Here is a 17348-nt window from a genome sequence, read left to right as displayed (position 1 = left end):
CATTAGCAGATGAGTGTACAGAATGGAACTTTGTTGCATAAAAGTGCTTAAGAAGGGATTGTTGTTGTCTTACCAAGCACCCAAAGAAAAACAAGGGGGTTTTTGTATGGAATTAGTACAAAGAGGCTTCCTGGTTACATTGACAAACAGGAAACTCAACAGATTTTTAAAGCTCTTGAAAATAGTCACAAACCTTGGTTTTGTCTGGCTGATGCTGGAAATGAAGAATTTCGGAGACTAACTTGTCAATCTTGGCTTTGTAAACTGGTCTGGTGACCTATAACAGTTAAAAAAAAAAAAAAAAAAAAAAAAAAAGAGAGAGAGAAACCAAACCAGTAGATTAATTATTTCACTAAATCACAAAAAGCACTCAGATAGGATGGACCACCAAAGCCATGCAAGACAGCTGTAAGAAAAGCAGTTCTACAATCCTGTTATGAAAGCTACACTGCAGTAGATGTGGAAAGCAAATAAATGAATTAGTCTTTTTAGTTCTGAAATTGCCAAGCAAGAGATTAGAATAAAATTTGATTTAGTTGTAGAGTTAATAGATGAAGATGGACCTGTTATTTGAGGTGGGGCTGTTTGTTGAGGGGTAAGGAAAGTATTTCCATGCATTTTACCTCCATGCTGAATTGTGTTTTCAAGTTCATGTAATGCTTCGTGATCAATGATGTCTGAGGAACCGACACAAGCACTTACACTACAAGCCGTATGACAAAAGCTAGTTATGGGTTCATCATGTTCAAAAGCAGGATTAATCCTTACAGCATTTTCTGAATTGCAGCTGTTGAGAGTAGAACTTCTACAATGCAGAACATTTTTGTTTAGGTAAGATTTTAAATTGCAAAGAAAAAAGAATATTTTGAAATGTGAAGAAAAAGATCGTGAGCAGCTTACTGCAAATTAGAGTTTCTTTTGCTTTTTCTTCTTAACTTAATGATTAAAACGATGGAAAGAAAACCAAGGCTTAGTAAGCCAAGAATGAGAGGTTTAAAAATGAAGGGTTGTATGGGTTCTGGAGCAAATTTTGCACAGCGCTGTCCTTGGTAAAGCTTGTGTCTACGTACAGGGCATCTAAAATGGGGAGAGGAAGAGAAAAATATACAGAACTTGAAGGCAGAAAATACGGAGTACCTCAGATGAAAACAAAGGAAAATCTGCAAGTAAATATAAACAGAGTATTCCTGATACAATTAATTGTTATGTGTCTGTATGAAATAATGTGATTGATGATAGAGGAAAGAAAATATTCTTCAATTCATGAGAGTGAGCATTAAAACAAAAAGACACTGATACACTCTTTGCCAACCTACAAATTTTAAGGAAATTATGCATTTGGAACATCTCTGACAAATTTCTAGCCCCACAGGTGAAGCTGAAATAACATTCATGGTTTAGAACCTTAGAAGTTCAGGTGTGCTTCAGAGTACTGTCTAAACACATCTTTGAAGCCTGTATGCTGTTTATTGATGATTTTAATCTGAGTAGCAAGGTCTGAAATAGGAGTTCTACAAATAGCTCCCTTTAAAGCAAGGGAGAAGATCGCCATATTTTATATGAGAATACAGGGGTTCCAGTTAGTGGAAAACCTAGCGTGGTTCTGAGTAAATTGACAAGCAAAGCAAGTGCTTAATAAAGCAAATAATAGGCCATAATTTTCTCTCTGCAGACTGTGCAAGTTTGCACAAGCTGTCAGTCTGAGACTGGCAGTAACTTTTCGCAACTGTTTGCAACTTGCTATAATTCACAAAAAGTTTCATTTATTATTTTTAATACTTTTATCATTCCAAATGAGGTTTTGGTTATTACTGTACATCAAGTCAGGGCTTTTCTGAAATGGAAAGGTGTTATTTTCCTTAGTGCGTTGGTCTTGGAGGAGTAGGCTGTACCCTCTGCTACTTGAGTAAAGTTCTGAAGAGGACCTCTTTAGCTCACAGGCTGATTTCTAGTACAAAATACTGCAGCTGCACTACTGTGACTCCGCAAGTCAGGAATTTAGCAGTAACTGTGGTGAATTCAATATAATCGTCTATGATCATTTCTGTGACGCCCACTGCAGAAAATGAGTTATGGCAGTTATGTTGTTACAGTGAAATTATCATATGAATGATTTGCTCAGTAGTCTTCTTTTTTGACATTAATCCTAAAAACACTGAAAGATGTATCATTAACCTAGTAAAGTCAATATTAAGAGAGAATAAACAAGTGCAATAATTGCAACCTGTCTCTTGCTTATACACACGGCTTGTCAGCTACCACGTGCCAGTCTGGTGTCCAGTTTCACATAATGCTCTGGATAGTCTGGTCTTACAGTGAGATGCAACCTGATACTTTCAAAAGAGAATTAATATGTTCAAGTACTGTGGTAGTTCTCAATATTGGCTTAACATCATTTTGTGTAAAAATCCTTACGGAATATGTTTGCAGTTACATGGAGCTGCTAATCTTCAAGTCTTTCCCAGAAAGCTCTGAAAGCAGCCTCAGTCTTTATGTGCTTTATTGGGTGGTCCGGAGTCAGAATAGTGTTCATAGGTGTGTTTTATAAGAATACAGATTTCCTTTTAAATACAACTTAGAATTAATTTCTTAAAATACTACTATGTAATCAATAGCAAAAACATGAATGTCTTATTTCATTTTTCCAAGATGTATTTGGAAATCTGAAAAGAATGCATGGTTTTGTACTTGTCGTCTCTGCCAATGATGCTGAATTTGTAATAAATTTCTAAAGCATCTCTAAAAAAAATAACTATATCATGACGATCTGTGTGTACCAACAGGCAGAAATGGATTTATCCATAGTGAGACTTTAGACTGAAGAAGGGTATTGCAATGTTGCTTAAAGTGTCTGAATATTGAGGTCTTGGCTTATTAGCACAGTTTACGCTGTTGAAAAGTATATACTGAGCCCTGCTTGTTCATGCAATAGACGTGTCGGGGCTGTTAAGAGAATTCATGCTAAGAACCATTTATTTACCTGCAGACGGCTCCTCTTCCTGGAACTAACTCACATTTCCCACCATTGACGCAAAGATGGGGTTCCAACTCACACAGGCTCCGACAGGGTAATCCGTCTTGGCTTGCGTAACCAGGTTTACAAAGGCAGTCAGCCTCTTTTGTCCACTCGTTTGTTATGCATTCGGAAAACTCGTCGCACGCCATGAATTTGCATGGGTCTGCCTGATCAGCTGTAAAGGATGGGTAAATCATTAGTTGATGCATTACCCCAAAGCAACTTGGCAGGCTTTGTGGCAGCTAGAGAAAACAATTCACATTTACTGGCCTGCTACTTGTGCATGTTAATAGGAGGATGTAGTCTAGCATAAAAGGACACACATCCTTCTTTCTGTAGAAGACACAGCAAGCATGCAAGCTTATACTTGTACGTTTATTTACCCTATCATTACCATTCATTTTCATCTCACTGACAAAGATTTTCACATTTGGAAATTTTTATCCTTTTTTTACTGTAAGTAATAGTTTTAAACTCATGGATACTACGCAACAGCCTTGCATATATATAAGAAATAGTTTTGACTATAATCATCTTAAACACATAATTTAGGATATGTCAAGGGGAGGGAATTAAATTATTGAATATTGCACAATGCGATGAGGACTGCAACGTAGAAATACTGGCATTGTCTAGAGAAAATACGTGCTTGCAGAGCTTTTTTGGAGGTGATGTTAGCATTGGGAAAACTTGCCTTTTTTTTTTTTTTTTTTTTTTTTTTAAAGATTAGTAAAGGATGCTTCTGTGAGATTAAGGGAAAATGAGTCTGCTGATGTTCGTAGGAAGGCCCAAATCAGAGACAGCTTAGAGTCCTAACTTCACCTGTCACACAAGTCTACTTCTTCTTTCCCATTCTCTGCTTCTAACTGGAAAAAAGACTCAGGAGGAGTCATTTTAACCCAGTGCTCAGCCCAGCTGTGTGCTGATGGGTGATAAGGAGGAGGGCTGCATCCACCAATCTTGGCTCCTGGAGGCAGTTTCCTGTGCACTATGGGGTAAAACCCATAGATAGAAGGCAAAAGATGAGAAGCAGACCAGGGGACACAAATTCTGTTCTTGCCAGCAACCAGTTTCAATAAAATGTGTGAATCCAGGAAGGCAAACAAAACAAAGTGGACAAAGGCAGGAAAGGAGAGCACAGAGAAGGAGGACATGAGAGCAGATATACAGGGTATGAGCTGGGCTATGCAGGTCCTGAGTGACTGGACCTGTTCAGAGGAAGTTTGCAGCTGTAGTCTAAGCTGTAGAGAGGAACTTAGTCTCAGGTCTGGTCTACAGAAACCAAAATCACCTAATACATCAGTGCAGAAGAAAACTGTCCCCTTTTTAGTCATGTGGGCTTAACATTTCTTGAGAAGAAAAATGTGTAATTTAAAAAGAAGATTTGTACTGGGTATTGCAGCTAGTACCTGTAGGTACTATCTGGGCTGAGAATTTTCTTCTGGAGCCAATTCACAGCCCTAGATGCTCCGTAATACTGATTTCAATGAAAAATGAGCATCGCATTCTTTATAGTAGGACTGGAAATCTCAGACACACACTAGGACATGCTTAATTGGTAAAAATTAATCCAGTACAGCTGTTCAATTTTAACCCCTCTATAATTCTATGGCTAGTTCCTTTTTTTTTTTTTTTTTTAATTTAGGACTAGTGAGATTTAGCATGCTCAATTTCCCTTTGCTATATACAATGTGCACGTTAATTTGGGATCTACTTTGTTCCTGGACTGTAAATGTACATACATGTGAACACTAATAACTGGGCATCAGAGTAATGCAATAAATTACAAGGTTATTTTATTGTCAGGCAAACCCTTGCTTATATGTTAAAAAAAACCCACAAACAACAACAACAAAAAAACCACAACCCAAAAAAACTAGCTGGAAAATCAAAAGGGGATATTAGTTCTTACAGATTCTTTTCTTATCCCACACAGAATTGCACTCCAAGCAAAGCCAGAACACTTCTGAAGGAAAAATGGTTAATAAAAGACTTGGTATGATTGAGTAATTGATTAAAGCATTAACAGCTCCATTAGCTGCATGTGTCCTGTGAGTCTCTTTCCCAGTTTTGATGGTCACAGTTTACCTTCATACTAGTGGAAATAAAGGTTGATACTGCTAGTAAGGAGGCACAGGCTCTGCCTAAGCATTACCCAGGGTGATGTGCTACAGCTCTGCAGTTTTCAGAAACTGAACAGTCTCAGTGCATTTCTATTTGACAAGCAGAGTTTGGCATAAGCATTTCACTGGGTTAGGGGGTCATTTTTTTTTTGTGATAATGTTTAATTTTCCTTAATAAAGTGTTGTGCTACATACCTGCCATACTTTCTCATCTTTTCTGTCTTTTCACTTTTTTTAGATTACAAAAAAAAACCCAAAAATGCATGCAGGTATTTTTAGAAGCCTGCTGTGTTATTCTTTATAGTATTATTTATGACCAATGCATTCAGCCCTTTGCAGCTGCTGAGTCTTGATACATATTTTGGATTGTCAGTTCCCATCAGCGTTTCTATGTGGTATAACATTATTACCACTAGATGGCTCACAGTTTCACACTAAATAGGAATTTGCTTAAATTACCTTAATTTACTAAACACGTTGATTTTTTTCTGGAGTGAAAAGACAGTAGGGCTTTGAAACACCTGTATGGGAATATATTGGATTTCTAAACATAATTTCTTCTATTTTGACATTTTACTACTGCTCATAAGCCTTGAAAGAACAGCTCTCAGCAAACTCATGGTGATATAGTCTAGTTTCCTTGAATTAATGTTGAAATACCACATCAGGAAAGCAGCTGATATGAAAATGAAAGACTTTAAAATTTTTCTGTATTTGCATTTTAGCAACTTTTTCATTTTAGTTTTTATTTAATGAAAATTTACTACTGAAGCAGAGAAAGAGTGGTAGCCCAAAGTTCACTCTGTCTAGTGAACTCATTTATTACTTTATTCAGTGACACATCAGTTTATCATGGCAGTATTTGAAAGTTTAAATTCTGTGATTTTGTTAACTTTCTTAACCAAGTACTACCCATTCTCTTAGTGGCCACAAGGAGTTACATAAAATGAAAACAGATTAGAAACTGCCTCCATGAATTGTAAATGGACTTTTTTGTTGTTGTTGTTCTGGAGTTGTCAGAGACCTGTACGTAAAAAGACAGCTTAACCAAAACTGCTAAAGGCATCTGTATGCTGAGGTATTGGTATCGTTCTTCTCCATGCCTATGAAATTAAGTTCAGCCCCGAAATAATTACTGGAACCTGAAAACAGATCCAGGCTTCAATTTTATAAAACAATATAGTTTTTGAAAACTTCAAGCTTCCAACATTACAATACTGTCCAGATATGTTGTTACTGACTTTCAACTTTTAACAAAGACTACAGACTTATTTGAATGGTATTAAATCAGGAGGGATTCTGGAATTACAAATCTATAGAGTGCTACATATAGTAATGCCCTGGTCAGTGAGTATCTGTACAATCTAATTATTCCTATAAATTATCTCCTTCTGTCTTGAACTCTGTAGTCTTTTAAAAGTAGATTTAATGATGCACTAAATTACAGTTTGCTTACAACATTACAAAAATAATCAGACGTTATGTTTACATGCCCAGATGCAAGATTTGCATGAGTCACTCCTATAAACTGCACATGAACAATCTTTATACCTGTCTTCGCCCAGCCCTTATGCTAGAGAGTTTTTAGTCCCCTATAATTGACTCTGAAAAGCAGTTGGTGTACATGCACAGACCAACACCTCCACCCAACATTTCGTTGTAGTATGAAAATATGTCTGCAGATAATTTGCAACATCTTGGATTTTCTTATTACTCCTGATCACTGGGAGGCTATTGCTAATATCGTTATTTCCAAACCAGTAATACTTCTGAAGCTGTAACAATCTGGAAAATATTATCTCCTTGGTTTTGGTTTTGCACATACATTATTAATTCAATCTTACCTGGCTCAATATCCAGGGAATAGCTGTCAATCTGCAAATTGAGGTGTTGGGCTGCAGCATCACAGAAATCTTCCAAAACACAGTGTACTGCTTCGGTGATATTGTATGGCACTGTCCTGGCAAATTTCATTTTGCTGTTCACAATCACACTTCCATTCCTGAAGTTAAGTATTTCCAGGTGCTTAAAACCTGTAAGGTTGGACTGAAGGTATGGAAGTAGCTGCAAAACAGAAATTTGCCTTTATTTTAACTTCCTGTCAATGTCTACCTACTATAACTTCTTGTAGTCACTTTTCATTATCAGGTAAACACATCACACACTTATTTCTCTGAATTTAATACAGTTGTTAAGCTCCACCACCAAATTCACTTTTCTGTTTAGCGCTATCTTCTTCTGGACTTTTGCGTCTTTCTCAATAATGTATTGAGAGGGATGGGCAGGGATGAAATGGGATACATTTCTCCTGCAATGAAATGCACAGCATTTCGGGAGTTTATTCATCTGGAAGAGAAAAAAAATCACCTCACTCAAAAGCTAACTTTATTATTTTCAAACGTTCAATCCAGGCAGGTTAGGGCATAGCATAATAGGCATGTTAGTGAGCTGACCTGCTGCCCTATTGTACCCATAGAGAAAATCCATATCTAATCACATTCCCCCTGCTAAGCGATGATATATTTTAAAAGGCCTATTTTTAAATCCAGCATGTGGACACAAGCCTTAGATGTAATCAGCACTGCTATACTGTTGACATGAATTTAAGAAAAAGCCAAATAAATTACATGCCAGGCATATATCTGGACAAGTAAAAACTTTCATCACTGACTTCATAAACTCTTTCTTCATACCCTGAGAGCCTCCCAGGCTTATCGGTCCTTTGAAAATACGGCTTATCAGACCGAATTGTAGTAGGGTCTGATATTGTTAAAATACTGTGCTCTTCGGTGTATTTCTTTAAACTGTGCCTGACTATTGCATATGTTGTTCAAGTTGATTTTCACCCACCAATTGCATGAACTGTTGTTCTAGTGCTTTGTATTCTGGCGAACTCCTGTTGAAGAGGTCATCAGAGAAGTGCATGTTGGTTACTCTCAGGCTGAAGAAAACCACTAGTTCTTTGCCTTTGGCTGCGGTTGTCATGGAGCTGGTAGTTACATACTTCAGCGTAGGAGCTGGGGTGGCTTCTGCAGGCTCAGTTGTCAGCACTGAGATATAACCACTGCCATGCTCCACTTCATCCAGTGCTGCTGTGGTCATCACACCGATGTGGTCAAACTCAGCAGCAATATCCTGCACTCCTATCCCGGTGCCATCGGGAGGAACAATCTCAGATGTGGGCACTGAGGAATCTGGTACCTCAAGGGACTGTTCAATGATCTGAGAGAGGCTGTAGGATGGGCTGGTTGCTGCAGGCAGTGGTGCTGTTTGCTCTGATGGTAGCACATCTGTAACAACATCTTCAGGCTGAGTGGTAGAGAAATCACTTGAACCAATAAAGAAAGGCAACGTTTTGTAAGTGCTGGCTGTAACTAAAATGTCATCGCCTGATGATTCTGGTTCATCCAGGAACTTAACTGCTGCAGGAAAACAGGGGAAAACTAAATAGCCATTTTGAAAAGCAAGCATAACAAACATCAAGCATGGAAACAACATGTGTATTGTATTTCCACTGAAGCATTTTTTAAAACAAGCTTTAACACTATCTAAACATGAAAATGTTATTTTCATCACCAAGGAATGACTAGTGGAATAAAACACCTCATCCACATCTTTGTGGGTGCTGTGTTTAAATAATAATTACACTTGGTAAATATTTCCTGAGCCATTCCAAAGCGAATTCTTGTTTTGAAGGTACATAATCGCACTGTCAGTTTTTGTTGACTGAAAGTAGATTGCAGCTTTGAGCTGTCTGCTTGGATCAGTTGCATGCCCGAGTCATTCTGTTCCCCTTTGCGAGAGGTTAAAGCTATTATTTGCCAGTAATCATAAAACGTGGTTAAGAAAAACAGTACAACGTCTTCAGATGCAAACTGTGTTGATTTACCTAAAAGACAACAGCACCAGTGAAAACAAATTCAAACCTTAAGAAATCATCTGCTGCACCTGAAGCAGCCATTTGATCCAGGTGCTGAACTTCTACAAAGTCCCCATTGGGGCTTGGCGTGGATCTAGGATGTGTGATAGTGGTAGGTGAAATCCAAATCTACAGCATGATGAATGAGACTCTTTGAATTTGGCTTGCAGCTACCTGGCTACAATGACGTCACAGAAAACGATAGCCTCCAAGCAACAGACGTCTACCCAAGATGACAACTTTATCCTTTCCCAGTGATATACTTATGTGGGCTCTTCATGCAGGACTTTTAGCAGCCCCCTGCAGGCAAAATCACTTATCAGCTGATAGGAAAGAAGTTTTTCTCCAGTTGATGAACTCTTTCATTCCCTATTCACTAATTTCCTCCCAGTGGCCAATGAAAGTATTAAGGGAGAGCAAACTTTTGCATTAGGAATAACCCCAACTGAAGGAGGTGGCAACTATCCTGTCCATGGCATAGGAGTTGCTCATGGATGTTCTTTATGCCCCTTTCCATTTCCTTGCTTCTAAATAAATGAGGTTCATTCTTCTGCTTATTGCATTGCTGCTTTTAGGAACAAATGTACATTTTCAACAAAGAAAAGCTTAATACAAGATAGCTGTCTATTTTTTTGACACTGATAATTTAACAGCATGTACTAGCTCTTTCCTTCCTCCCTGCAGATACAATGCCTTGGTCTAATGTGGGTTATTTTCTATATAACCATATATAGCGCCATTCTGCTAAGCTGACCACACTTCTCAAAACAGCAAAGAATTGCTCTAAGGCATGGTATGTGTTTTTACCAAAATTAGATGCTTGAGAAGAATTTTCTCCCATCTGGTTACCACTTTGTATAAACTTATGTTAAGAGCTGCTACGTATATATTTTTTCCCCTTTGTCATTTGTTTTGTTATGTATGTTGTAGTATATATTTGGTGAGTCAGTGATAGTGGTGTAAAAAGATAAATAAAACACTTGCTAATAAAATAAAATAAGTTAATAATATAAAAATAATAGATAATATATAAATATATATAAATTTAATATATGTAAGCAATAAATAGTATCAATAGATACTCTGCTATCCAGAAGGAAGCTCAAGAAGTGGGTCCATGTGAATGTCATGAGGTTCAACAAGGCCAAGTGCAAGGTCCTGCACCTGGGTCGGGGCAAGCCCTGGTATCAGTACAGGTTGGGGGATGAAGGGATTGAGAGCAGCCCTGCGGAGAAGGACTTGGGGGTACTGGTGGATGAAAAGCTGGACATGAGCCAGCAATGCGTGCTTGCAGCCCAGAAAGCCAACCGTATCCTGGGCTGCATCAAAAGCAGTGTGGCCAGCAGGTCAAGGGAGGCAATTCTGCCCCTCTACTCTGCTCTGGTGAGGTCCAGCCTGGAGTACTGTGTCCAGCTCTGGAGCCCTCAGCACAAGAAGGACATGGACCTGTTGGGGCGGGTCCAGAGGAGGGCCACAAAAATGATCCAAGGGCTGGAGCACCTCTCCTATGCGGACAGGCCGAGAGAGTTGGGGTTGTTCAGCCTGGGGAAGAGAAGGCTGCGAGGAGACCTTATTGTGGCCTTTCAGTACTTAAAGGGGGCTTATAAGAAAGATGGGGACAAACTTTTTAGCAGGGCCTGTAGTGGGAACAGTGCCTCTCTGGGCAACCTGTTCCAGTGCTTCACCACCCTCATTGTAAAAAAATTCTTTCTTATGTCTAGTCTAAATCTATTCTTCTTTAGTTTAAATCCATTATTCCTTGTCCTGTCACAACAGGCGTTGCTAAAAAACAACAGGCCTTGCTAAAAAAGTGATAGGACAAGGGGTAATGGTTTTAAACTGAAAGAGGGTAGATTTAGATTGAGCATAAGAAATTTTTTATGATGAGGGTGGTGAAACAGTGGCACAGGTTGCCCAGAGAGGTAGTGGAGGCCCCATCCCTGGAAACATTGAAGGTCAGGCTGGACGGGGCTCTGAGCAACCTGCTCTAGTGGAAGATGTCCCTGCTCACTGCAGGGGGGTTGGGCTAGATAACATCTAAAGGTCCCTTCCAACCCAAACTATTCTATGAATAGTAATAAAATAAGTAAAACACATAATAGACTGACCAGTGGTTAAACTATTGGAGTAGGTTGTGAGACAGCTAGATTTACTTTTTGGTTCCTCTTGTAACTCCTCTGGAGCCTTGAGAACATGCCTTTGTGTGGTATTGATCTCACTTCTAGAAGGCATTTAAAAGTGAGTGCATCCTCCAAGTTGGTCACCTTTGTTCCCCTTTTTAGTCAATAGAGAGGCATTTATCTCACATGAAGAAAACCATCCAAACATGTTCTGGATATTTTGAAGTGCCTGTATCTTTCTGTCGACTTCAGAACATACACAATGAATTTCTGTAAAATGCCTGATTTTCCCCTTATGTAGTTTCTGTTATCTGAATCAATCTCTTCAGCTCCTTGTAGTATTATTGAGGTCCACTGATTACTCTGAGGTGCTCAAGTATTAGAGTGATAAGGACTATTGAGTTTTTTGAGTTTGACACTACCAGCAGGGCAGTGTGGTTCTGGCACTGGTGAAAGGTCAGGAGTTTTACTCTAGAATACAAGTAACATGGTGTTACTGGAATGTTCCTCTTCCCACTCAGTTCTAAGGTTTTCCATTTGTTACAAGTGTTTCGCATGCCTTCCCCTTGGCTAGGGGAAGAACTAGGGTTTTTTTGTCTGCTCTGCAGGGAAGTGAATTTCTAAAAACAATTTCCAAAAATAACCTGGATATTCTGAAGCAGAACTCCTCAGATAAAGCAGCCTGGAAGGATTGTTACTGCATCTGCTTCTATTTATGCAGTCACTACGTCAGTAACTAGCGCAAATGTTATTCCGTTATTTCCGTCTGAAAGTACAATGTATTTTAAGACTGGTTTTAACAGGTATTGAGTAACAGACACTAACATTGTATTTCAGCAAGGTTCTGAGGAATATCAGGCAAATTCTTGCTAGAGCAGAGTTTATCACAGCAGCAGAGCACGTTCTCATAGCTACATGTGAAAAAGCATTCTAGAAATAAGATGCGACAGGGGCAATCAGGGAAAGGACACCTTCCACATTTGCTGCTTTTTGGATGCACAAAATATTGCAAGTTTGTAAGGCAACTGCCTGCAAGATGGTCCCCCTCTTTTGAAGACCAGGTTGTTAGCTACTGTTACATGTTCTTGCAGGATTCCCCTGTTACCTTGCAGCTGAAAGTAGAGCAGTCACCAGAGACGCTTCTTCCAAACATTTCCCAAACTGGCCTGGACAGCTGATGATGATGGACAAACATTCCATTATACTTTGGCACATTGGAACAAATCAGTTGGAGCTGGGTGCTGCCAAGGTTTTTCAGAGATCAGGTTTTAGGGGAGGCAACTGCAAAGCAGTGGTATGCCACCAGGGGTGCCTATTTTGCCCTTAACACTAGCTGGCTGATGGGAAGTTATTGAAGATCACTCATCTCTGTCAATATTTAGTATCCCTTTCCCATACTGGAAAAGGCAAATTTTTGTAGTTAATTTTGTTGCCTTCATCTGCATGCATGAAAACATTTTCCCCCAATTGCTTCATTGTAACTGGCAGAATATTTGGAAACCAGAATGATTTAGATGACAAAAATTCCCACTTGATAAGAGACTATATTTCACCTATTTTGGTTTTGATATTTAGGGCTGAGTTCTAATGCCGTATTTATCAGCATTGAACTCACTGAAATCAATGGAACTCTGGTAGCATAAAATCCAAGCAAGCGAGATCAGGGTATTTGGATTTGCCCTGAGGATCAGGAGTGCCCAGTCCTATGGCCCTTAGGGGAAAAGCATTCTGCCAGATTACAAAATCATTCCTTACCTTTCACATGATGAGCTCCTCCCACCTCCCTCCCACATCCCCAGTGGCTGTTCATGACTGAAGTGTACAAAATAACAAGCAAGCTTAGAGTACTGGTGATTCTGGAAAGGACTCTGAAGTCCACTGCTAATATGAAGCATCTGTGTTGGATGGGATCCGGAAAAAGACCAAGTGCTGCATTCTCCTTTACTGCAAGGCCAGACTGTGGTGATCTGGAAGCACAACCGGACCATGAAGTGAGGGCAGCAAATTCCCATTTAAACTAGCACAGTTGTGCAGTCTCCTTTTATTTGTTGTGATATGTAATTTGCACTGCTGACAGTATAATACAAGGGCTACAGCCCTAGTACCTCCAACCCTAAGAAAGCAGCCAAAAAAAGAACAGCACAGTGCTGTATGGAACCCGGAGTTGTGCATGCCACATGTAACACCAAACACTGCACCACAGTGTGATGCCCTAATACTTCATTGAGAACTTGAGACGCTTTTCTCTTGTCATGCCCTCGTGTTTCTTGTGTAATCAAGGATACAGACAGATTAGAAAAACAAAGCCTAGTGATGTTCTCTGTTTACGGAGCTCTTGGTCTTACTTGTTACGCTGATAAGGAGTGAGAGTCGCTTATTAGTTAAGGGAACTCAGAACAGATTTCTTAGCATTAGTGCTTGAGGCATTAATGCAGGATGATCTACTGATGGGATGAACCTGCAGCTCCACAGAGTAACCTTCTTTCAGCATGACAACATACACTCAAGCATATGATCATGCTGCTATTTGTTAGGAGGATCATATTTTAGAAAGAGGTAACTACAGGAGAAAGAAGTACTGAAATGGTTTTGAAATTGCAGCAAGTTTGAAGCAGAATAACCATATACATTACACATTTGGCTTATAGCTGTGTGTACGTGCGTGTGTATATATACACACACAGTCTATACATAGACTATAAAGGTCTTCTGGCATCCTCTTATTACAAGCAAAGTAACTTAAAAGGCCTTGAGGGCATACCAAGATGATCTCTGAGCACATATCACCTGTTTTCATAAACTGCCAATTCTTATCAGTCACTGGCTCTCCAGCTGAGACAGATAGTGACTGACCGCAGAGGTGGCATTAGTCCCTTGCAATGTGAAAGTAAATGGGCTCACCTAAAAGGCTGCTGAGCGCTGGACAACACCAGTCCCAAACCCACGGGTTACTGACCCCTTCTGTTGGCTGCACTTTATCTGCTGCAAGACTTGCCTACAGAAGTGACATGTTGAAATCATCAGTAAAATGATTTGCAGCTGGTTTTGCCAAGCTTTTCCTCTGTCTACATGAGACTTTGATAAAAATCAATCTTAAGGAGTTAAAAACTATGGATGAAACAAAGAAGACCTAGACATTTGGAATGAAAAGAAAAAACAAACCAAACCCTTTGTATTTACAATATTGTTTTTCTATATAAGACCAATATATAATGGTTTTCAGACTAGATATAAGGAAGAAATTTTTTATGATGAGGGTGGTGAAACAGTGGCACAGGTTGCCCAGAGAGGTAGTGGAGGCCCCATCCCTGGAGCCATTCAAGGTCAGGTTGGCTGGGGCTCTGAGCAACCTGATCTGGTTGAAGATGTCCCTGCTCACTGCAGGGGGGGTTGGACTAGATAATCTCTAAAGGTCCCTTCCAACCCAAACTATTCTATGTATGCACACATACATATATATATCTCTATATATAAAATTCTGAAATGGAACACAAAATACACTTAAACTGGTTCATCGTAAAGCAATTATTTGTAAAACTTCACCCAGTTTGCCTCATAGATGAGATTTTTACAGCAGAAGGCTAGAAAAACGCAGGCAATTATTTTATGAAACCTCTAAAAGTACAAACACTGAAGATTTAGACATTCTTAGTCTCAGCATATTTCATTTCAGCATATAGTTTGGTCTACAACACTATCATTCAGGTGTAGGGAACCCACAGAGAGCACAAAATAAAGATGCTGAACTCCAATATACCCTCAGAGTAACCATACTGAAGGTTAAACAATTGTATGGAATTAAAAACTGCTGTCAGCAACAAAAAACCCTTAACTCTAACTCTCAACCACCACTTACCCTCCCACAAAGATGTTCACTGAACTCTCCAGATGTTTTTTTGTATTACACGGACAAGGCAGGACAATATTGTACTGAGGAGAGATTTATATCTAAAATTAAACTGCTGTTGGCAAAGATCTGTAAACACTAAATTAAGAGGCAATTTCCTCCGTGCATTGCTATATTAAATCTTTGTAAAAAGAATGCTGCATGCAGGCATTTATTCCCAGCTGAGGGAGAAAGATACATAGGTTTGACTTACCAGAAAAAATCAACTGCCATTTCAACAACTTTATTTTAGGTATCTAATTAGTTGGTCCTCTTATATTTTTTTAAGTGAGGAAAACCCTCCTAATTGACCACGAATAAGGAATTATTGTTTGGGAAAGGTCAAATTGTCATGAGACATTTTTCTAGTGGGTTTGCATTAATAAGCAGGCCTAGAAGGTTATACATTAAGAGGTTCTGGCATTTCATTTCATTCATGACCTTAATAAGCACTGACATTTCCTATTGGCAATAGACAGATTTCCAAGTCCACTGACAGATATTGTTCTGTATATGAAAGTTACAGTATTACAATGTATATGTATATATTCGTATACATGCTGGCTGAGGAAAATAACAAAGGAAAAACTGTGTAATTAAGAGATTGGTCCATAATGCAGGGTAAAAATCTCCTTATGGGCAGCTCTGCTGATATAAATACCAGATGGACTGGTACAGCAAATACCTGGATTTGAATTTACATATTTTTTGGTGCCTGAAATACCACAAAATCCCTGGATGCAGGACTGCTGTGTACAAACAAATAGATGAAATGTACTGAATTTGTGTTTGAGGTCTTTCAGTTTTAACTAGGGTACAAGTAAGATGAGGATTTAGAGAATTAAGAGAAGAGGATCATTTACCTAATGTGTCAGAACAAATGTCTCGCAGCACATAATTACTGATTAAGTTTGTCTTTTTAACTGTGAAGCCAAGCCAGAAGAGCCAGCATGATCTATGGCTGTCATTCTGTCTGTCTACATGAACTCTCCAGAAGCCAGGTTTAGCATCCAGTGAAACCAACAGAACTCCTTCTCCACTGACTCCAGTGAACCTGAGCTCACTGGGACTGAACCCCATCTCTTCTCCATCTCCAGTCCTACAAATTCTTGTACATCTTGACCTTTTTTCCTTAGCACCCTCGCTGAAACCTTTTGAGTAGTCTAATTTTTCACAAAACAGCCTGATACCTGCAGCTCTAGCTCCACTACTATGTAGGGCTCTGTGTAACTACAGCTGTAAGGAGTATTTTCTATCCTAATGAAATACTACTTAGTAATGATAATCTTATTCACAGAACAATTCAGTTCTACCTGACACTCTTGAAAACTAAGAGGATAATATAAAATTTGCAAAACCAAGACCTGAAAAGCTAAAACACTGCAGAATTCAGGGTGTTGACCAACTACAGCTTACTAATCTTGTCTATGTTCATTATGAAAAAATCTTCATGAGGTGCTTCTTTGGCTGGGCTCCACACACTGGCATCAAGGCCCACCTTCTATTTGGTAACAACTGGACAACCCTGTTTCACTGACTTTCATGCTTACCTGAGTAATTTGACCAGAGCAACAGACACTCTGTTTGATTTGGGATGTTTGCTCACAAAGAGAGTTATGACTTGGCCCTCATCTCACTTTGGGATCTTTACCATGATTCTTTTTTTCTGGAGGTCAGTAGTATTATATACTTCTGCAATGACTGAAAAAATAAAAAGCAAAGAATTCTTCACTTGTTCCTCAAAGACGCATAAAGATTTACAGCAAATCATTAAGAACAAAGCCAAACCCTGACTATTTTTACTCCCCTGCAATGTTTCCCTCAGTGCAGCTAATTCTCCTGAGAGAAGCAGAATGATGCAGCTCACAACAGTCTGCCCATAAACTTTTCACTGATGTAAATTAGGTGGTCTTACTCAACTCACACAAAGTTTTCAGTACACAGAAAGAATTCCCTTAATATTGTCGTTCATCCATCTCTCCTTGGGAAATGCAGGCTTCCTGAGCCTTCGTGGAAGTCAGTCATTAGCAAAAGGGAGTCACATCTGCCTTTAGCAATTTCATGTTTGGTCACTGTACCTGTAAGAGCCCTCTGAAATATCGGTTTCTTGTGCGATTACAAATTCATTTTTTCTTTGATTATCATTTTCACATGCATTGGCCAATGCATGGCTGAAAAATAGTTATGCAGCTTGCCATTTTCTGTTTTATTAAGGACTTTCTTTACTTCAATTAGCTATCTGCTAATAGTTTTCTCATTAAAGCTTTTTGCATGTTTTTTGAAT

The 17348-nt window shown here is 39.1% G+C and overlaps 1 protein-coding gene across 1 annotated transcript in view; it reads right to left on the bottom strand.

Moving 5' to 3' along the window:
- Nucleotides 1–245: 245 nt before the first annotated feature.
- The window catches only part of IMPG1 (interphotoreceptor matrix proteoglycan 1), a 68475-nt gene continuing 51372 nt past the window's right edge, over nucleotides 246–17348 (bottom strand). Inside the window, exons 13-18 of the mRNA XM_075708310.1 lie at nucleotides 7990–8561; nucleotides 6984–7203; nucleotides 2981–3191; nucleotides 901–1077; nucleotides 624–805; nucleotides 246–277 (exon numbers count right to left, since the gene is read on the bottom strand). Of these exons, the coding sequence (XP_075564425.1) occupies nucleotides 246–277; nucleotides 624–805; nucleotides 901–1077; nucleotides 2981–3191; nucleotides 6984–7203; nucleotides 7990–8561 (1394 nt within the window). The remainder of the gene's footprint in view (nucleotides 278–623; nucleotides 806–900; nucleotides 1078–2980; nucleotides 3192–6983; nucleotides 7204–7989; nucleotides 8562–17348) is intronic.

This window comes from Pelecanus crispus, chromosome 3, assembly GCF_030463565.1.
Source record: "Pelecanus crispus isolate bPelCri1 chromosome 3, bPelCri1.pri, whole genome shotgun sequence".
Taxonomy (NCBI): Eukaryota; Metazoa; Chordata; class Aves; order Pelecaniformes; family Pelecanidae; genus Pelecanus; species Pelecanus crispus.
Note: the sequence above shows the minus strand (reverse complement) of the source record. Positions and strands in the feature narration are given on the sequence as shown.